General features: G+C 39.1%; 1 protein-coding gene across 3 annotated transcripts in view; it reads right to left on the reverse strand.

The window, feature by feature from the left end:
* Positions 1-19,119: 19,119 nt before the first annotated feature.
* TRIM36 (tripartite motif containing 36) overlaps positions 19,120-23,388 on the reverse strand; it is a 43,619-nt gene continuing 39,350 nt past the window's right edge. For 2 of the 3 annotated variants that reach the window (XM_060296131.1, XM_060296130.1), the window contains 2 exons: positions 22,184-22,481; positions 19,120-20,729 (listed from right to left, as the gene is read on the reverse strand). In XM_060296131.1, the coding sequence (XP_060152114.1) occupies positions 20,375-20,729; positions 22,184-22,481 (653 nt within the window). In that variant the 3' untranslated portion in view covers positions 19,120-20,374. The remainder of the gene's footprint in view (positions 20,730-22,183; positions 22,482-23,388) is intronic. The other variant, XM_030869858.2, reaches the window with a different exon arrangement.

Here is a 23,388-nt window from a genome sequence, read left to right on the forward strand (position 1 = left end):
GGAAAATAAATAATAAGGAAATCATTCAATAATAGCTCTGTTTTTAATAAGCTATGATTTGACAGTTCTATAGGTTGGTTTGTTTTGGCAAGCTTGGAAATAATCACAGAATAAAATGTGAGATAATTATTTGGATAAAAATAAAAGCAACAACAAAGCTCAAGATTTCATACAGCACAAAGGAAAGCAGCACCTTGTATTCCTCAGGGACTGAAAACCACACAGAAGCAGATACCCATACTGTAATTTGAGGGACCCTAGAAGCTTCCAGTGGAGCGTGTGTCCCTAATTTCCTCCACTGAAATTCAACCTTTGAAATTCAATTCACCGAGATCTCAAAGGCCTTTGGTTTCTTATGCAAATAGCAACAAGGCTATCAATCGAAAATCTTTTGCAACTATCACCTTTTGGGGAGGGTGTTTTTCAACTTAGAGTCAGACCCCAAGGGAAGGAGAGTTGAGATGGAGATTGAGGTGAGAACCCTAAAACGGGAAGACCTGGGAGGGGGAAAATACACATTTTGAGCCATTCCAGTTGCGCCAGCCAGGCTTCCGCTGGGTATGCATACTCACAGGCACATCTGGAAGGCGTATGGCTCAGAGGAAAATGCCTCTGGACATCACCTTACTCTGGACTCCAGAGTAAGGTGATTGCTAAAGTGTGATTTACTGGCTTAGATAAGGCCCACCTAAAACACATAATGGACAAGCCTAGAAGGTCTTAACTCCTCCCACTCAACCTCAGTCTTTGGGGCCTCTCCAGAGTTTCACAAACCCACCCGTTTCACAAGATGAATGAACTGCCCCAGCAGTGGGTTTCCAATTTCACCACAGCCGCTGCAGGCCCTTCTCTGTATTTGCACACCTTGCTGGGTTTTAACAGTGAGGACAATTGGTCACAGATCAGTTAGCCCCTGAGGCAAGGCAAGAAAGCTTTTCTGAGAAAAAGAAAGTCTGCAAAGCCTCCAGATGCTGACCACCACCTCAGAAGAATTGCTTTGAACTGAGCATTCCAAACAGCTGAGAATCTTCCTCTTTCTAAACCACCTCCCACCAACCCAGGGATATTCAGGCCGTTCCCATTGCCTTCTGGGGATATCTCCCTTGTTCAGAAACCAAGAACATTAAATTCGAAAGAAAACGAACATCCTTTAGCACCTACCCATATCAGGCACTGTAAAAGGTGACTTGCGTGCATTTAATCCTCAATTTATCTCCATTTTGAGTGTAGGTGTTATTGCCCCTATTTCACCAAGGGAGGAACCGGTGCTCCTAGGGCTCAAACCCCTGCCCAAAGTCAGCAACTGGGGTGGAGTCAGAAGGCAACGAAAAAACCAATCTGATTGACACAAAACCTGAGGCCTTTTCCACTTCATCACTGTAATCTTAGGTTTGTGGCTATGAAAAAAAATGCACCTAGACTGGGTTAAGGTCCACACAAGTCAACTTAATAGAGGAACTGGGTAGACTCCTAAGATCCTCACTGGGGAAGAAAAGAGGGAGAGGTGAGAAGTGGCCCCTGCACTGATTCAATAACATCGGTACATTCATTCATTCAACAAGTATTTACTGAGTGTTGTAAGTGCTAGAGGATGTTCTAGGTGCTGGGGATAGCCTGGATGGGGACAGACAAAATCCCTAGCTTCATAGAGCTTATATTTTAGTCAGGGAGAGAGATGATAAACACAAAGAAGTCATGACAGGTGGCGACAAGGGCAATGAAGAAAAATATGCAGCAGTGGGCCAAGGGGACAGGACAAGTGATGTTGGAAGGGTGGCCAGGGAAAGCCCTTTGAGGAGATGACCCTTGAGCACAGCCCTGCCTACAGTGAGGAGGGAGCCACCCACGGGGCTGGGGAGGAGGGGGTGGGCTGGGGGACCACAAGTGCCAAAGCTGGGAGGATTTCACTTGTCATGTTCCAGTAATAGGAGAGGGAGGAGTGAGGGGCAGGGCTAGGAGCTGAGGGCAGAGCACAGGCCACAGGCCGGCCCATGCAGACCCATGGAGCCACCCAGAGGATGGCTGGAAACACAGGTTGTTGGCCACCCTCAGAGTTACTGCTTCAATAGGTGGGGCCTGAGAATGTGCATTTCTACCAAGTTCCCAGGTGGTGCTCATGCTGCTGGCCTGGGGACCACACTCTGAGAGCCACTGATGTGGAGCCTTGCAGATCATGATAAGGCTTTGGATTATGTTCTCAATGTGTCAGGAAGGCACTGGAGGACTCCAAGCAGGGGATGAAGGAAAACGGTCTGTGAGGGGCAAGGGTGGAAGTAGGGAACCAGCTGGGGAGCAACGACACCAGCTCAGGCAGTGATAGTGAAGGTCTTGAACTAGGGTGGCTGGAGGGGGAGGGGAAATGGTCAGATTCAGAATATATTTTGAAGGTAGGACTGACAGCACTTGCCAGTGGACTGATGTGTATGAGAAGCAGAGAGAGAAATCAAATGACTCCTTCGTTTTAGAGCAACCTGCTGAGTAACGGTGGAGGCATTTGCAAAATTGGGGAAGACAGCTTTGGGATTGGGGTTCATTTTGAACATACTGATTTTCTGAGATGCTCATTTGAATGCAAGCAGGATAGCAAGTAGGTAAATAACTTACATGTCTCAAGCTCTGGGAGAGGTCCAGACCAGAGGTATAAATTTGGGAGGCACCATTTTCTAACCAGTATGTGCAATGATATGGCTGGATGTGATCATCAGAGAGTATAAACCAGCAACAGCCAGTACTGAGCCCCGCAGCACACAAAGGAGATGGAGAAGGAACCGCCAATGAAAAGGAAAAACCCAGGAGAATATGAAGTTGTGGCAGCTAAGAGAAAAAGTGTTTCCCTGGGAAGGGAGTGACCCAGTCCTGGTGACAGAAGAGGAATGATGAGTGGCCACTGGGCTTAGCAACCCGCACATGGAGTATTTGGGTGGTGGGAGAGACAAGGCTCAAAATATATGGAGAGAGAAATGAGTCTGTGCAAAGTTCCCATTTATAAGCAGGGTGTTCATTTTCATCAACACATTGTCAAAACGGAAATTCTCTCCTGTCAAGAATATACTTGATATTGCTGTGAAGACAGTTATTAACATAGGCTATTTATTTGCTTTTTTATGTGAATCATGTAAGATAGAGTTTATCAGAGTCCCTATGTTTGTTGGGTACAAACCTGCAGCAATAATACAAGCGATGAAGGTAACTTTATGTCAAGTTGTATGTTTTATGTATCCCAAGTACCAATAATAGAAGCAAATGTTGGTCAATTATTCTAGACGAAAGATTAAACTGTCTTTATATTCTCTCGGTAGAAAATTATATTACAGAATTTTGTCATGTGAGGAAACAGAGAACATGCAGAACCAAGAAAGGTAAGGGACAAGTTATATAAAACTGTGTCAGACACTTAAGTAATAAAAAAATTTTTTTCTGGATTTTGTAATGTTTGTGATCTCTACCAGCTTTTTAAAATTCTTAATTCGTTGTGACTTATTTTCTCATTCCACATATTTATTTTCATGCCTAGTTTTGTATTCATAATTTGATAATTTGATACTCTTACAGAGGCTTCCCCACCCAGAAAATTGTATAAGCTTCAGGTCCACAAAACCTGCATCCATCCCTGAATGGAGGGGACGGAAACCAGAATGGGATATGTTCAAGAAATGGTGGGAAGAAAAGAAGTACAGACAGCCACTATGAAAGCTCTTCAGTGGCACAGGAGTAAGGCCGGGGGGTGGGGAGCGTGGAGCGTGGAGGAGGGGTTACAAAAGGAAAGTTAAATCATGGGAGGAGTGCCTGGGAAATGACACCACAGATGTCTCACATCAATTGGAGATCCTTGGCTGTCACATCTTCTGGAGTTTTCAGTGATGGATAACAAGGGAGCTGGGAGCTTGGAAGATAGACCACACACAACTGAGCATCACCAAAGAGCCTGTATCTCCAGAATTTCTCCTGGTTCCAGCCTTACACTCTGACCTTGTGTGGGCACCAGAGAGAAAGGGAGGTTTGGCAGAAGCTGCATTCTAAATCACCTCAGGGACACAATTTCAGTGGGTTTTTAGCCATTGTTAAATGGCATTTGATTTTTGTTTAAGTAAAAGAGCCTGTTCCATCAAAATCTTATGGGCACACCCAATATCTATCAGAGATTAAAACACAGACACTGGGCTTCCCTGGTGGCGCAGTGGTTGAGAGTCCGCCTGCCGATGCAGGGGACATGGGTTCGTGCCCCGGTCCAGGAAGATCCCACGTGCCGCGGAACAGCTGGGCCCGTGAGCCATGGCCGCTGAGCCTGCGCATCCGGAGCCTGTGCTCCACAACGGGAGAGGCCACAACAGTGAGAGGCCCGCGTACCACAAAAAAAAAACTCCCAAGAGTGGTCACTGAATTCTGATTTTTACCTGAACAGTTAGAACGTGTGATTTTCTGTGTGAATGACTCCTGGTCTTACCCATTCAGCACTGCTCCCGCCCTCACCATAACTTGTTCTGCTAACCCCAAAGCACCTCTGGCTTCCACCTAGCAGGTACATGGACCACAGTTTCAGTTCAACTCCCATTGTGTCATTGAGGAAACTGAAAATCAGTTACTCTTCAGAGCTTCCAGATCCAGCTCTGAGACCAGAGCCAATGGTCTGGAGAATCCCCAAACATTGTTCTTTCCAGTGAAGTTGTATTTTAAAACATCATAATAGAAGTGACAGAAAACAATTCCTTCAGGTGGTGTAAAAAACTTCTCCAACAGGAAGAATTGAGGCTCTGTTTCCACCATGGTAATTCAGCTGATTGCTTGTACACAGCTCATGTGTGGAGTGGATAGCAATTTGCATCTATATCACGGCAGTTACACTAAACATTTACCCTTTGCAAAACGCCAAAGCGGATGCAGAGAGTTCTGCAGTTTATTTACTGCACAGCAGTACTCAGCTCAGGGGCCCACGCTCAGCACTGCCTCTTTTTATAACTGACACAATGGTGTCATCTGCTCACCAAGCTGTGTACCCCCCAAGGCAGTGTCTGTGAGGAGGAGGGTGCCTCTTCTAATTCACACAAAAGCACCCCATGGACTAGCAGTGGCCCCCACAGTGAAAATGGCTTACACGGTTTATCTTAATCCTCAGTTAGTTACTGCAACCTTATGAGGTGGCTCCTATCACGCACACTTCACAGCTGAGGAACCTGCCTCGCTATGGGTTTCCCACATTACACAGCCAGTAGGTGGTAAAGCAGGAATCGAACCCAGGTCTGCAGTGCCTAAGCATCTACAAAGATGTTCTGGTGCAGACGATGAAAAGCTGTATGGTTACCAGTGTCAATCTGACCTCACAACATTAACATACAGTCCCAGGGAGAATAGTCGCCGTGGGATCTTCCCCAAGTCCCCGTATGCCCCTTCCTCTCAACTATGCTCCAAAATAAGCATGTAAAAATGAAACCAAGTAAATTGGAAGGCTGTTGCATTAGCTATTTCATTGTGAAACATCACATATAAGAAAGCACATAAAACAAATGTATGTGCCACTAGAGATGATCATACTAAGTGAAGGAAGTCAGAAAGAGAAAGACAAATCCCATATGATATCACTTATATGTGGAATCTAAAATATGACACAAATGAGCATATCTACAAAACAGAAGCAGACTCACAGACATAGAGAACAGACCTGTGGTTGCCAAGGGGGGTGGGGGGAGGGAGAGGGTTGGACTGGGAGGCTGGGGTTAGTAGATGCAAACTATTACACTTAAGATGGGTAAACAACAAGGTCCTACTGTATAGCACAGGGAACTATATTCAATATCCTATGATAAACCATAATGGAAAAGAATATAAAAAAAGAACGCACATATGTGTATAACTGAGTCACTTTGCTGTAGAGAAGAGATTGGCATAGCATTGTAAATCAACTATACTTCAGTAAAAAAAAAAGAACAAACAAATGTATAGTTTAAATAAGAAAGTGAACACTCCTATAATCACCACCTAAGTCTAGAAATCACCAGCACTTCCGGAGACACCTTCCTATTAGTTCCTTCCCAGTCATAACTTCTGCCCGCATCCCTAGAGGTAACCTTCCCCTGACTTTTATGTTAAGGGTTTATCTTTTTTGATATCCACATATACATACCTGACCAATATGGTTAAGGTCACTTGGGCCAGAGTCTCTGTTCTAGGCATTTGAAATAAGATCCTTCCCCTCATGGAGCTTCTGTTCTAGCAAATTTGTGTCTGTTTTTGAACTTGATACAAATATCATGCAGACATATAGCACTGTATTTCTTCTGCACAACATTGTGATATTCACTCACTTTGTTATATGTTAGTTGTAGTTATCTTTCATTGCTCTCTATAGTAACCCATATACAAATGTTTCATAATTTATTTCTTCATTCTGTTGTTGATGGACATCTGGGTCGTTTCCAGTTTGGGACTATGAGCTTTCTCGTACATGTATCCAGATGGACATGAGAATGAAATCTCTAGTACATAGACCTATGAGTAGAATTGCTAGAGCATTAGATATGCAAATCTTCAAATTTATGACATAATAAAACTACTGTCCAAAAATGGTTGTACCTATCTACCATCTCACCAGCCATGTATGAGTTCCTAGTAATACACAATTTTGCAAGTACTTGTTATTGTCAGACTTTAAAATGTTTGCTAATCTGATGTGTTAGTGATATCTCAGTGTGATCTTGTTTTGCATATCTCCAAACATGCATTGTTGGATTTCCTCTTTTGTGAAGTGTCTATTCTAGTCTTTTGCTCACTGACAGTGAAATACAGAAGCAAACCTGATCTTGAGTATATGTCTGATACTGTCAGTCTACAGGTTGTCATTATAATTTGGATGGTATTTTTTTTTTTTTTGGCCATGCCACATGGCACACAGGTTCTTGGTTCCCCAACCAGGGATCAAGCCCGTATCCCCTGCAGTGGAAGTGAGGAGTCTTAACCACTGGACCACCAGGGAAGTCCCTAGATATTATTGTTGACATGATGACAGTTGTACCACAGGCTGATGGGGTCTAGAATTTGCTGAGCACCTATTATATGCCAGACACTATGCCAAGGAAGCTACAGCGGAAACTCACCTCAAAAGGTAATTCCAAGATAATTGTAAATAGAAGCAAAACAACAATGTAAAGACAACTTTTTATCATCTAATTCAAGATATTGGTCTAGCTAGAAAAATAAAATTGTTAAATTACAATGAAAAAAATTCATTTTTCTTTGAACATACTCTATTGATAGGACATTTGACTAAAGGAGAACAACAACAACAAAATGGAAAACAGAAGAAAAAAATCTTACTTCCTCAATCTACCAAGATCAAACGAGAATCTCATGTTATTGAAGGGAGCCAACGAGTATATTCCACTGTGTGAGAGAATTATAGAGAAACCCAGGGGCTTCTAGAGAAACTGGGACTTTGTGACATTTGCTCCCTGTTCGTGAAAGTAGGAGGGAATTAATATTGTTTATACACCAGGCATACATTACTTCATCTAATCTTCACAAACTCTACAAAATAGGTATTTTTTCATCTTACAGGTGAGGAAACGGTAGTTTGAGGGGTTATGACACTTTGCGGAGGTTACTCCCTAAAAAGTAGTGGATCTGCGAATTGAACTTGTCTGCCTCATTCCAGAGTTCTTTACATCTCACCACAATCCCTAGGCAGTGGGTCCAGAAAGCATGCCAAATGAGGACATTGTTGCCAAAGTCCAGGAGACCAACTGAGTCAGCAACACTGACAGGAGGCAGGGAGGTGGGGAGAATTTACCACAGAAGCCATTATTCTTTATGATTTATTAGGCTTTCAGAAGTGGGATGGCGAATTGCTGACATGATTTTCTGGTGCACTTTGATGAGCAGTTGAGGATACCAAAAGGACCCTCTATCTAAATTATCTCTCTAACCCACTATTCTATCTTTTTTTAAAAAAATTAATAGCTCTCCTTTTAAAATGAATTGCCTAGTTGGGGAGAGCAAGGGTCAAGAGCCCTGGGAAACTGCAGCTTAGTTTTGAGAAACTCTTGAGACATCCAGTGTCCATGGCAAGTAGGCGGTTATATAAATGGATTTGGGACACAGAGGACAGGTACAGGCTGGAGAAAATAAACTGTGGAACCATGACTGAAGTCACGTGCAAAGATGCGAGCACCTAAGGGATTAGGATAATCCCCAGGGCTCCACTATGTTCCTAGTGTTAATCAATTAATAGGCTGGAATTGGAAAATCCTAAAACACCAAAAGCAAATTCAGATGGTCCAAAATGACTCAAGATCCTCTCCCAGAATGTCAGTAGGAGAAAAATGCAATGATCTGGAGTCTCTATTTTTCCTCTAAAGACTTAACTGTTTCTAAGAGATCTGATCTCTTCAAATTTAACTCATTTGCAATCTAGTCTCTTAGTACAGGAGACCAGGATAAGTAGCCTAACTTCAGTTGTCTTTTTACAGTAAGAACCTAATCCTTCAGTCTGCGTTTCTTTGTCATACTGCACCCATCTCTTCTATTAATACAAGCGTAGATTCCTCAGATGTCTAGATCCAAACCTAAAGTCATCTAACTGCCAAAGGCTGTTTCATGTCCCTATTCACGGGGAATCTAGGTTGGAAAGACTTGGAAATATCGTTAGAAAAATGATCATCTGGGCAAAAAAAATGTCAAACTCATGGGCCAACATAATCCAAGAATATTAAAAGCCATAATTTAAGTCCAGGTGAGTCAATTACATTCCTAGATAAATTAGGAACTGATGCAAATGATTCAAATAATAGCCCTTTATTTCATTTACCTCCCTCATCAAAATATTTTGGACTATCTTCGATGTGATTATTTTGTTTAAATCAATACTTTTTTTTAACTTCAGTTGCCCCTAAATTAAACTATACATCAGTGGAATGCCAACATATAAAGAGAAGGAAGTTAATATAGACTGGAAACATTTCTAGTTTCACAAATAACCTTTTAAAGTATAAAGTAATTTTACTAACTACATACAAATGAACTGTGGACAGGTTGGAAAACTGGAGAGAAGTGGTTGTGCCGTTGGTTGAATTAAAACTGATGAAACAAAAAAGTCTTTGGAGGAGTTAGGGAAATGATCTCAAAGAACTCAACTGAGACTATTCACAGATTAAATTAAAATCTTTTCTGAAGCAACTTACATTTTAGGGTAAAGGGAAAAGGCAAAGGGTACTGTAGACTAAGCAAATAATAAAGACAGATTTGGGCACTGTCACTAAGGTACACACATATCTAATAATGGCAAAGCAAGGTGCTACAGAGAATAAATCTAAACTTTGTAGATGACGAGATTTTCCTTAACTGTAATCTAATAACTCCATCCACTTTAGAATTGATTATATAAATCTGAAAATTGCCTGTGAAAAAGATTTCTTACCACCAGATTCCTTGCTAAACCATCTGCATTACAAACTTCACGGGTATGGTTTCTCTCGAAAATACATAAAAGCTGAGTCTACTAAAGATACTGAAAAGATAGAGAACTTCTCATCTTCCCAACTGACAATACATCTCTTCAAAACTCTATGTGAGCACTGAAAAACTCAAAGGCTTTCAGAGGCAGGGCAAGTCACAAAGGTGAGAAGTGATCCTGAAATGGAAGGGTACATGCCCTGCCCCAAAGCAGAAAGGCGTTCAAATTCCAGATTTGTTTTGTTTACAAGATAGGTATTTTTCCCATTTACAGTTGAGGAAACAAAATATACACAGGTACATTCCTCCTGGAGTGGCCACTTTCAAACCCACGTACCAAGGATATTCTTCGAAGCATTATGTACAAGAGACTAGAAAATCTAATGATCCAACAATTAAATTCTACGCAGTCATTTAAAACTTGTTTTCTAAGAGTTAATGATAGAACCTATTTTTTCAATTATTGTCATCATTTTACTTGCAAACATTCCTCAGTATTTAAATGGGTTTAATAGGAAAGTTGGATACTGATTCAATAGTTAGATTTGGGGATAAGTTTTGCATTCAAATCCCCCTCTGCCACCAATTAGCTTTGAGATGCTAGGGAGGTTATTTAATCTCTAAGTTTCCTCACCTATAAAATAGGCTAAATGATACACTCTTGTGAATGTTACGAGAATTAAAATAAGATCTACATAAAGCAATATGCATAAGTTCCTATAATACAGCAGTCAACAAATGATAATAAATAAATTCTAACGAATCTTTTGGCTAATCGTGGCTATATTTTGCAATTACCTCATTCTAGTATTACCAAGGACCAAGGGTTAGGATCAAGCAAATTCTATATAAGACACATTCTGGCAGATATATGTTGAGATTGGCTGGTTTGTTTTAAATAGATGTGTTCTATAACCCCTACACTTAATTTGGGACGTCCAAACTCACTCTATTATACTGTATGACCCAGTATCTTGGACATTTCAATTGAGTGTTTACCCAACTGCCCGAGCTGATTCAAAGCTTTTTTAAAAGATAATTTTGGCCTTACCTGTCAATCTCATGAGGCCAACCTCAGATGACAGTTCCCATTCCAGTTGAGCTGAGACTGCTAAGTTTTCACTGCAAACTTTATGCTGTCATACCTCCTCTCCTGGCTCCCCAGCCATACACGCACAGAGGAACCGTCCTGCTCTCTACAGCCCGGCTACTCACACTGTGATCTATGGGTGAGCACTGTTAGCTTCACCTGGAGCTAATTAGCAATGTAGAGTCTTAAGCTCCTTCTCAGCCCTCCTGAATAAAAATCTGCATTTTAACTAGATCCCCAGGTGATCCATATGCACATTAACACTGGAGAAGCACTGCCCCACAGTACCTGCTGCTTTTAATTAACAAGATCATCAGCAGGTTCCAGGAGCCACTGAGAGATACACAGTGAACTGAGTTTATGAGACCCTGAAGCAGTGACACAGACTACATGTCCTTTTCCTTTGTGTTTTATGTTCTCTTGCTCATTTTTATGTAACAGCAAAGAAACACACCTGGACCATATTATCGTGACCTCAGAGAAAACTGAATTATCTGACTGGCTGAATTATACCTCAAGTTAATTATTCATATACAATAGTTTCCCCCTTATCCACAGTTACAGTTTCTGGTTTCAGTTACCCACAGTCAACCAGAGTCCAAAAAATATTAAATGGAAAATTCCAGAGATAAACAATTCATGAGTTTTAAATTGCGCACCGTTCTGAGTAACATGATATCTCACGCTGTCCTGCTGCATCCTGCCCAGGACCCTCAACCATTGACATTGTCCACTCCTGACACCCAAAATCAACCACGATATGATCATGGCTTGATGATCCAGGATCACCCAAAGCAGATGATCCTCCTTCTGTCATATGGTCAGAAGATCAATAGTAGCCTAATGATATTCACAGCACCTGCGTCACTCACGTCACTTCATCTCATCATGTAGGCACTTTAACATCTCACAACATCACAAGAAGGATGAGTACAGGTAAATATAAGATATCTTGGGAGACCACATTCAGGTAACTTTTATTACAGGATAGTGTTACAAATGTTTTATTTTATTATTGTTGTTGTTAATCTCTTACCGTGCCTAATTTATAAATTAAACTTTATCATAGGTATGTATGTATAGGAAAAAAACATAGTATATATAGGGCTCAGTACTGTTTGCAGCTTCAGGTATCCCCAGAGGGTCTTGGAACATATCCCATGTGGATAAAGGGGGACAAAAGGGGACTACTGTACCTCTGCAGTTTGGTTTTGGACATTAAAAGCAAATAACATCAGTTGAAAACTCTGAGTCCCCTAGTACAATTTTGTATTCAAATATATTCCCATCATTTGTAAAAGATCTTATGAGGTTAAACACTATTTTCAGAAATGCTATTTAAAAGCAGAATGTATATGTGAAGTCACCATATAGTGAGTACTTACTATATACAAGACACTGTGCTAACTATTTTGTATACATTATCTTATTTACCTAAGTACACAGTGCTAGAACTATTTTACAGATAAGATGAAGCTCACAGATTATGAACTTGTCTAAGATCACACAATTGTTAAATGACAAACCTCAGATATAAATCCAAACCAAAACTTCATACTAAACACTACTGCTCGGTCCATGTGATCCACAAAATTCTGAGACTGAGCCATATAGGCAGTAAATGCTGTGAGAATTCCTGCAGTCAAAAACACATCAAATATCTAATTTTGCTTAATGGAGTATCACCAAAACTTATTTGCTCATGGAGTCCCCTCCTTTCCCCCAAGCCTATAAACTACTGTTAGATCACCCTTTAGACATGTACCACAATGTACTAAACTTTACAACATTTTTTAAATGTTTTTAGAACTCCCTGTCACTCAACATTTTTAAGGCATATTAGGGACGCTCCAAGAAGGAATTCAAATGCTTACATGTCAAAGATATGGGCAGAACTGGTAACCCAAGAAATTTTACCAGGAAAATAACTTCTGGAATACAAATATTTCCACTTAGTCAGATATGCTTTGTTTAAAAAATGGAGGGACCATCTAGGGTACAAAGAATCCAAATGGGAAAACAAATTAAGGTGTCATACAGCACCTTAAAACACTCAGATTTTGTAAAATACTGAATCTACTCACCAAATACAAGTTCAATTTACCATTGATTTTCCAAAAAATATCTTCTACCAAACAAAGTACATCTATACACTGTGCTATAGCGCCATCATTTAAAATAAACAAACAAAACCTTAAGAGTCAAGGAGGGACTTCTCTCGTGGCACAGTGGTTAAGAATCCACCTGCCAATGCAGGGGACACGGGTTCGAGCTCTGGTCCGGGAAGATCCCACGTGTTGCAGAGCAACAAAGCCCCTGTGCTACAACTACTGAGCCAGCGCTCTAGAGCCCGCAAGCCACAACTACTGAAGCCCACGTGCCCTAGAGCCCATGCTCTGTAACAAGAGAAGCCACTGCAAGAAGTCCGCGCACTGCAACAAAGAGTAGCCCCCGCTCGCTGCAACTAGAGAAAGCCCACACGCAGCAATGAAGAACAAACGCAGCCAAAAATAAATAAAATTTTTTTTAAAAACTTAAAAAAAATGAGTCAAGGAGTTATTTTCTAGAGCATTATAAAATGAAGATCTGAAAAAGATTCTAATTATATGGATTCACCATTCCCAAAATAATACTTTATCTAGTTTCAAGATGGCAAAGTCCTATCCACCTCCTCCTCTTGAAAATCACCCCCAAAATGAACAAGAAACTGAAAAGCAAACTCAACTACAGTGCACCTAGGAGACATTATAACTGCAAACTATAATGAAAAGAGAACAGATGGAGGAATGGCAAATGCCTTAGCAAAGGAAGGTCAAATCTAAATGTTTGCAGAGGGAGAAGCCCATGAGAAGCAGGCTGATTAACTCACACAGACCCCAGATGGGCTCAGGAATTGCAGGGACCATGTACCACAAAGGCAGAGATGAGTCACTGGGCTGAAAACCAAGGGAGACTCAAGGTGCTGGGATCCAGCAGTGATAAAAACTGGGTAAAAATCCTGCCCTCGTGAAGCTGCATTAGAGGATGCAGGCAAAAGTTAAATTTAAAAGTGCTTTGGAAAACAAAGCAGGGAATGAAAAGTATTGGGGGGGTGGGCACAATTTAAATAGGATGGTACGTGGTTCTCACTGAGAAAGTGACATCTAAAAAAAGACAAAGGTAGGGAAGAACGTGTAGATACCTGGAACAGCAGGAGTAGTATGAAATGTTTCACTTTTTTTCAAAAGGCTTATTCTGATTTTTTAATGGAGAAAAAGTAACGGTGTGAGGGCTTGAGGTATAACATTGTTAGCCCTCACTCATATCTGGTTGTCTTCTTCCTGAGCACTCAGAAGATAACACACCCATGCCTATTAGTTAGCACCATGCAATTAGTTCTAGCCAATAAAACATGAATGGAAAGCATGTGCTGAGGCATTATTATCTGCTGGGACTCCTCCATGCTCTTTTCCTGCTGTAGTAACTTTAGAAACCGTGAGCTCGGAAGGTGGTGTCACAGAATATAGGGATCCTGATCCCTGTATCATCAGTGGAGGAGAGCTTTACTGATCTACAATAGATTTTGTGAGAACAAGAAATAAATTTTGGTTAAATCCAGAGGTTTCAGGGTTTACTAGTAGTAGAACTTAGCTATCCAACTAATTCATGGCTAAAGAAAGAAGACCTGTTAGGAAAATATTATAATGATCAGGTTAGAATGTTGGTAATGGTGGAGGTGGGAGAAGCTGGATTCTGAGTATTCTGAAAGTCAAGCCAACAGGGACTGTTGGAAAATTAGTATATATAAGAAACAGTTAAACCCCACCCTTTCAGTTTCCCAGCTCCACCCTATATTATCAGATGATGACCCTCCCTTCCACCTTTCTCCTCTCCACCTGAGCCTCTACCACTACCACCACCAATCACTTCAAAAGAAGACAGAAGAGAAAGTCTTTGAAGAAAACTGCAAGAGTTCCTTATTCAGGGACAGTAAGTCCTCAGTTCCTAAGGACCACTATTCCGACAGAAGATTGAAGAACTCTTCTTTGGAGAAAAATGAATATCCCCAGAAGAAAGACCTGCAGAGTGATTTGGGGGATCTGGGGGCTGGAATCTAACAAAAGCCACCTCATCACTTGATTAAGTGGTAGTGAAGTCCAATAGTCAATAATCAGCCTTTAGTGCTTCAATCTTTAATAGAAATAGCCCAAAACATGCAAACAATTGAGAAAATGCTCTAACAGGGAAGTCAGGAAAAAAGAGTGGAAAACTCAAAGGAATAAAGTAACAAAGGGAGGAAAAAAATTTTCAGAAAAATAATTTAAAGTCTAAGAGTAGTAAAAAAAAGATACCACATCAGTGAAACATGAACAGGATGCTATCAAAAAGAATAAGAATATGAAGTAGTCTAATAGTCACTAGTAAGACAGTTGCAAAAAGGTAGTGATATGAAATTAAGGGAAAGAAATCACCAAAGAAATAATACAAGAATGCTTCCCAGAACTGAAGGAAATAACCAAATTTCCAAAACATGGAACAGGGGAAAATAACACACACTAAGAAACATTACAAATTTTCAAAACAACAGAGAGAAAAACAGAAGCTAAAAGCTTCCAAAGAGGAAAAACAGGTCAGAAACAAAAAAATCAATAATCAAAATGGCATCAGACTTTAATAGCAAGACTGGGTGCTAGGACACAACAGAACAATGCCTTGAAAAATAGGAAAATGATTTCAAACGGTTAAGTGGGAGGTTAGAATAAAGAAATTTTAGAATGCAAGATTTCCAAAAATTCTACCTTCTCCAAACCTTTTCTCAAGATACTTACTGCAGAATATGCTCACTAAAACTAGGGCATAAACCAAGTCAAAGTAAAACATAGGATCCAGGAAATGAGGTTCAACTCAGAAGAGAAGGATGGGTTATTCCTGGCATAAGGGCAAAGGGAAGCTGAGGAACCAGCTAGTAACAAGCTGAGGAACCAACTAGTCCATATTGGAACAGGATGACAAAGAGCTCTAGGAGAGGTTCCCCAGGAAAAATAAAAACATAGAAATATGTTTGATCTGTGAAAATGCCACATTAGAGGCATTTTATAGAGCTTTTGGAAGATGTAGGACAACTTAGCTAGAGAGCCAAAGAAAATTCTGTAAACAAAATAGGCACTTATTAACTCCAAGGGAAAAAAAAAGTTGTACAAGAAAGGTAGACATAACAGATCTACTTAGCTAAATATTGAGCAATATTTACCTAGAGAGTTAAAATCCATTATAAGATGTTGGTAAGTAATGTCTAAAATTATTAGGAGAAAATGAACATTACTATAAATGCAGAAAAAACAAGTAAGAGTTAATGTCACTGACTCTAGGGTACTGGAAGGGGTAGAGGTGGGGGATTGGTAGGCCTCTGTTTTTTTGGTATGCATCTTTTACCGTTATTTGACTTTATAAACCCTGCATTTATTATTTTGGAGATATATAGATATACTATATAGATATTACTTAGAAGAGATAAAATACTTTTACAGCAGCTAACAGTACTCACCACTCTACCAAGGAAAGAAAGTTAGAAAATCCATGTTGCTCCAATAGTCTTAATAACACATGACAGGTGTACTATTCCAAAGGACGTTAGCTCTGTGCTTAAAAGACTTAAGGTCTTTTAAGGAGACCAAGACTTAGAAAAAAAGAAACCAGATCTTCAGAAGCAGTCATATAATCTGGCCAGTGAGCATAGATTCAAACTCATCTGAACCACATTCCAACATAAACAAAACCAAGGAATTTTTTTAGGTCTTCTAAAAGCATGCGGTATGGCATTTGAAAAACTAACAAACCACTGCGTTCAGATAAGATAAACAAAGGAACCTAGGAAAGAAAAGTATTTTTTATTATCCACAGGCAGTCAGACTATATAATTCACTTATGGCACATTTCAATTTTATTTTGACAGTATGTTACAAACTTACTTCTACATGCAGGCATCAGTCTAGCCAAAACTTTAAGGGCACTTTTTTCTTAACCATAACACTTATTCTTCTCTATCCAAAGATATTTCCGACAAGAGATGGCAAACTCAGAAAAGAAGCAACTCCATTAGTCTCAAAGATGAATGATCTCAGCATAGAATGCCCAATGGGGAAGAGAAATACTAAAAAAAAAAAAAAAAAAAAAGCTAAAAGGAAACAGTGCATTAGCTTTCTAACCCCTTTAGGAGTCAAAATGATTCCTTTCATTTTTATGTGTTTTAGCATTTCAGAACATTATAAATACCCTCATTTAAGCAGCCAGCCAGCACAATGGCCCATAGCCTCCCTTCTTTTCCCTCAAATACACCAAACTCCTCCCCAGTTGTGCCAGTTATTCTCCCTTACGCCACCCGCACAACCACCACCAGATCCCTGCCTTCCCAACTCTGCCCCCAGGAAGATGATCCCTGCTGTGTGCATCTCTAGAGAGCGCTTGCTGGCTGGCTGCCAGTTGGGTTTGGTCAACAGGCAGCCCCAGCAGATCAGGTGGAGGATCTTTCTTTCTGACTCCCTCCCTGTCTTGGGCACCACATCTTTAGCAACCGCTGCATCCCATGGCAACCCTTCCTTCCTGTTCTCACTCTCCCTGAGATCTAGTAACACTATTTCCCCTTGACCCCCTTGCTCTAGAGGCGGTAATGGCTTTAGGCTGTGGCTAGTCTATCCAGCCTCTCACCACTGCTTGTTTCTTCCTTTCAGGCTGCCCATATCTCTAAGCAACTCTTAACTTCTTTTCAATTGAACCAGCTAGGGTAATTCTATTACCAGCCAGAACTCTGACCAATTCATGATCTCAAAGCCTTTTTGCACTTCATGTTCACTATACCTAACGTGTTCTTCACTTAGCCCTTTTGTATACTGGCTCCTTAGAGATCAGGTGTCAAACTCCTATCACCCTCCTCAGAGGGGCTTCCCTGACCACCAAATCTAGTATTAGCTCCCACCTCAAGCACTCTCTTATTCCCTTCCATTTTTATCATCTCTCTTTCCTAGAAATTAAGCTCCTAAAAGTAGGAGCCTAACTAGGCTGTCTTGTTCACCTTTTACCCAGTGTACAGCATGGAGTCTAATAACAGCAGGAGTTAAAGACTTCGTGTGAAATGACGTGGTTTCAAATCAAACTTAAAAAAAAAATTCCTTCAAGTTTAATTTTTAAAGCAAAAGAGTCCCAAGACAATCTCCAACTCTTATGGGATGTTATTCCCATAAGCAGGTAAAACTCATTTAAAATGAATGTAAATGTTTGGTAGAACATAATTTCTTAAGAATATTCCCGCCTATAACACTAGTTCTCGATTGTTTTCTGTAGCAATCCAATAATTGATTATATTCCCACATGGGATACACTGTCAGGGTCTATCAGATAACGGGGACTAGTCCAAAGATTTAACAGGCTCAGATGGTGTTCAATCCCCCAAAGGTAGCTCTAAGTCCTACTACTTTCAAGAAAGCAATTGTGAATATGAGAATTAAGTTATTATACAGTATCACAGGGATATGCATGAGTCAACTCTTATTTATTTTAAAATTAAGACCCATCAAGCATTTGTAACAATTCACTGCAATTCAAACTTAACTACCAGAGCCCCATAACCCAAGAGTATGAATGTGAACTAAAGGGCCACTCATCTAAACCAAAATCTGTCCTATTATGGATCAGAAAAGAAATATTAGACAAACGGATCAGTTTAGACAGTTGATCCTTCTACAACACAGGTTTAAACTGCATAGGTCCACTTATACATGGATTTATTTTCAGTAAACATGTTCTACAGTACTACACAACCCCCGGTTGGTTGGATCCTCAGATGTAGAACCGAGGATGCAGAGGGCCAACCATAAAGTTATACTTGGACTTTCAACCGCAGGCAGGGTGGACACCCTTAACCCCTGCATTATGCAAGGGTCAACTGTAAATTAGTTTCATGTTACGCTTTTCTAATGATCATCTCCACAAGAATTAAAGCTAGTAAATGCCCAAAATAATTTTATATAGAACTTTAGCTCTAAGTTAATATATTCAGTCAAACATCTTTTCATAAACTGTTCTTATTTTCCATATAAACACAGAGAATTCCTGGAATGTAGATTTCTATAATTATACTTAACTTACTTTCAGCTTTTATTAAAAATGAAAGAAGTCCAAGAGAACAATTTATATGCAACTATACAATGTTTAAGTGGCTTTCCTATTCCTGTTAAAGCTTTATATTTAAAATGTCTACATAATATGTGCTTCACAGGCTTGGCACTATCGAAGTTTACCACACATGTGACTTTAGCAGCTTTATTGCACAATGATCTACGTTAACACTGCATATTTGTTTAGTTCACCCTATGTCATAAAGTGCTATTCGTAGGTGGGAAAGGAACAAAGCTTACTAAACACTGAAATTCTCCATGATATTTCCTACCTCAGTCAGGGAAAAGAAAGCTAATTTAGTGCTACCAACCTGAATAGCAGATTTCCATTTATATATATATATATATAACCAGAAAGAAAAAAAAAAAACAGATCTAAGAGTTTTGTTTAGTCAATTAAAATATGTCAAAAGAATTCCAAGATGATTAATGTTAAATGCCTAACAGTCTAGTTTCTGAATACTCTAACTTAAAAAAAAACTAACCAGTTTAAATAAAAACACCCAAGAAAGAATCTTCCAAAAATGAAGATAAAATTTAGATAAAATGAGATTCTTCAAATTCAAAGAACTTCTAACTTTAACAAAGGGTACACACAATCGTTATGATTTTAATTGTTATTCCTAAACAATTAAATTTGTATTTTTACTTGCTTATATGACAAATGCTTACTACCAATGAGTCATAGAAAATGCCATACAACTGACCAGATAGTTACTTCACATTTTATAATATGTTTAATGACACTAAAAATGTATCAAGAACTTTTCAAACATGCGAACATAAACCAGAACAATCTGATATATAATATTTGTGCCAAAGAATGAAAATTACAAGACACAAAAAGAAAGCAAAAGTATATGACAATTATCAGTGTATCTTCACTAATATTTATGAAAAATAATTATTTGATATAAGCTCAAATATTTTCATAGAGGAACTAAAAAAAAAATTGAAGAAAAAAAATTTCCCAAAAAATCATATGAAGTGAAAAGCTTCGTATATTAGCCAAGAATTTTGTGTTTCCTGCAAGAAACCATGGTTCCTACACATGCAAGTATGGGCATTACAGCTAAGAGAACTCTTAAAAATGTCCTTAAGAATACAGTTTGTGGTCTTCAAAAAACAAAACAGTAGTATTCATTTTCCAGGCAATATATTCTGAATATTAAATACATAATTTTTCACTTAAATATACTACCGTTTCTATGGCCTTTTTTTACCTATCTATACCTTTGTTTTCCCATTAAAAATGAATGCACAACACAATGCTTAGTACTAATTTCTATCCAGAAGGCATTTAAAAAATATCTTCTCTTAGGACATAAACATGATATAAAAATGAAAAACCAAACACAAAAGAAGCACAATAAATACTTTTGTATCCCTTCCCCCAACCCCGAAACAGGAATGTAAGTAACAGCAACACAAGCTGACATAAATAAATTAGATTTTCCGTGCATAAAAAGATAATCCAGCTAACCATTTCAGTGTTAACTATGAAAAAGTACCTTTTTCCCGGTGTTTGTGAAAGGCAGGAAGGCTGTTTAGGCTTTCGGTTTTAAGAAGAAACATACACAAAAAACAAGTGTGGCGACAGGATACTTAGATGATATGTAATGAGTTACAAAGGTTAACACCAAGGCATTATTTTGCTCACATTTTTTATCCTAAGTCACATCAGATGCTTAAACTACATGGTCTCTTGGTATTCTAGATATTTTGCTGTGATGGGTTCTTCAAGCTGAATTCCTCCACTGCCCATTAATGCAAATGCTGGGTACATAGTATGCGAACAGTCCACTTGGCGCTCATAAAGGCATTTCATGTGATCCATATCATAGAAACCCACTTTGCCTTTATCATAGTCGAGGAAAACCCCTATACTTGTTGGCATGGGGAGAACTCGGTTTTCAGGTTCATTAGAAGAAGTAGGTGACTTGGGAATAAAAAATTTCTTCATGCCTATAGTAACTAACGTAAAGGGTTGTGAAGAATCAAAACAGGTATCCTCACTTCCGCTGTCATGCCCACTGTCTTGCTCGTATCTAAAATGCAACACAGACAGACAAAGCAGAATCTTATCTGTATCAGCACAGGCTTTCAAGTAGCTTCAAGACATTTTCACAAGATAGTATATATTGAGTTAAAATTGAAATCAGTTGTACATCAAAACCTTTCTGGTAAAAACCACAATCAATTAAAAACAGAAGGACTACACATTGCCACTTAGAATTACACCACAAACTCAGCCCCAAATTCTGCCATTAAGTAGCATCCATTTTTACCTATATTATCTGAGAACCTAAAAATACTAAGTTTGGCCTAACAAAAATAAAACAGGGGGAAGGGAACTGAAGGGACTTGACAAAGATTAAATATTCCTAGCACAAAAATCGTATATAAAACAATTAAAAACCAAGACAGGCCCCCTAATCCAAGGAATTATCAGACTAAGTAAAATAAATGGGCACTGCAAAATAATGCAGGAGAAAAAAACATGTTTCATTCTCCTGCTAAGAACTATATCTACTGGTTGGGAGCTCTACATGGATCTATGATGCAAGCAAGTATTATGAAGGTTTTTCTTCCCCCCTTGATTATAAAACAGTAACACCTTGAAGAAAATTTTGATACAAAGTTCCTTCCATTTTTTCCCTATGCATGATTGCTTCTTATATATTTGTGATAATACTACATCAACAACTTTAATCGGGTCTTTTCACTTCTAATATTTCTCATGTTGTAAACTTTTTTAGCATTATTAATAATAATCTACCAAGTAGACATGCCACTATGTTTAAGGGACTATTTCCCTATTTCAATTTTCGCTGTTATTTCAATTTCTCATCTTGGTGCAAAAAGTTTTTCCTATTACTCAGATTGTTAATCTGGGATTTCTGTAGACATAAATGGTCAAAAATTACTTGACTGGACTAGTGCACACTATACCATCTAACAAAAATAAACTGTACAGTCTCCATTAAGTAGTCAAACTCAAGAAACTGGAATTCTCTGCCATGGAAACACGTTTACCATGACCCAATTTTGTAAGTACTTACGGGACAGTTTAAAGAATTGTATCCTTTAACAAAGAACAACTTAATATCAATTGTGAAATATGGCATTTAGAGGCATTTCACTATTTATGCAATTTTATCACATCATTAAGGTACCTGATTGAAAGACTTTGAAAATTCTAAATTGCGAAGCTATATCATAATCAAGAGGTGTACCCAAAACAGACTTACTTCCTCACAGCATGAGAAATTAACTGCTGAATCTCATTATTCACTGTGTGAATACAACACAGCCTGACTCCTTTTCTTAGCCAGCTAGCTACATAAGCACAGCCAAAACACCTGAGTCTAAGAAATGTGTACTCTAAATACTAAATACTCGAAATGCAACAAGTAAATCCAAGTCTATTTTCAGTCTCACCTTGCTAAACCAGGATGTTTACTTCCTAAAGAACTAAAGAATTATCAGTAGAAGAATCTACCTTGGACTAACTGTATCCCGGGGAGTCCGGAGCCATTCTTGCAGTTTATCACTGGAAGCAACTCCCACTTTTACCAGGTATGAATATGGTTCTACACGGAAGGCCCAAAAGTGCTTCCCTTTTGTGATTCCAACATCTCCAATGATGTAGTCTAAGCTTGTGTAGTAACCCACTTGGATCCGCTCTGCAGCAAGCAGAAGATTAAATCCAGCTCTGCTCTCTACATGGTCTCTCTTCAAGTTCAGCAAGAGGTGTTCATTATTGTAGCCGCATTTTTCATCAAAAAGGAAACTGAAAACTGTAAACAGAGCAGAAAATTAGTCTGCAAATTGTTAGCATTTCTACAATCTATGGTTAAATTTAACAGGTTTTTCAAATAGAAATTACTAAAAAGATATAGGAAGAGGAATATCTCATTCTACCCTACCCAAACTATGACAAAACAAAACCCCAACTTAGAAATAATTTCCAGTAAATTCTCTGTACCTGAAAATCTTCAGAAATTTCAAAGCAGAAGAAACATTTTAAATGCATGAGAAATTTATGAATGCAGTTCCTTGGAATAGATATAGCAAATCTATCCTAAGTATTTTACACTCTTGAATCTGTCCTTTTATCCCTAAAATAAGCGGCTATACATTTTCAAAAATATCTGTGTATTTTATTAAAATTTTATTCCAAATTTTATAAATATGGAAACTATTAGCAATTTTAATAAGGTCTTTTCCTTATCAATCAAGATGGCAGACATGAGAAACAGTGTACAGTGTTAAAAAAAAAAAGCACAGGCTTTGGGTTCAGAGAGACCTGGGTTTGATGCCTGGCTCAAGCATTTAACTAGAGTTTAACCTAAACTTTGATTTCCTCAACTACAGAATGGAGATAATGTTGCCGGTGAATTTAACGTTCTTTCTTCCTCACGAAAGAATTTGGAGAATTCCAAATTCAAGAAGTGGATTTATTTAGAGAGAAACACACTCCACAGACAGAGTGTGGTCCATCTTGGAAGGCAAGAAGCCTTGGGAGAAACACACTCCACAGAGTGTGGTCCATCTTGGAGGGCAAGAAGCCGTGGGAGAAACACATTCCACAGACAGAGCGTGGGCCACCTTGGAAGACAAGAAGCAAGAGGCCTCGAAATACGGCGTGGTTAGTTTTTATGGGCTGGATAATTTCATAAGCTAATGAGTAGGAGGATTATTCCA

Source organism: Globicephala melas, chromosome 3, assembly GCF_963455315.2.
Source record: "Globicephala melas chromosome 3, mGloMel1.2, whole genome shotgun sequence".
Lineage (NCBI taxonomy): Eukaryota > Metazoa > Chordata > Mammalia > Artiodactyla > Delphinidae > Globicephala > Globicephala melas.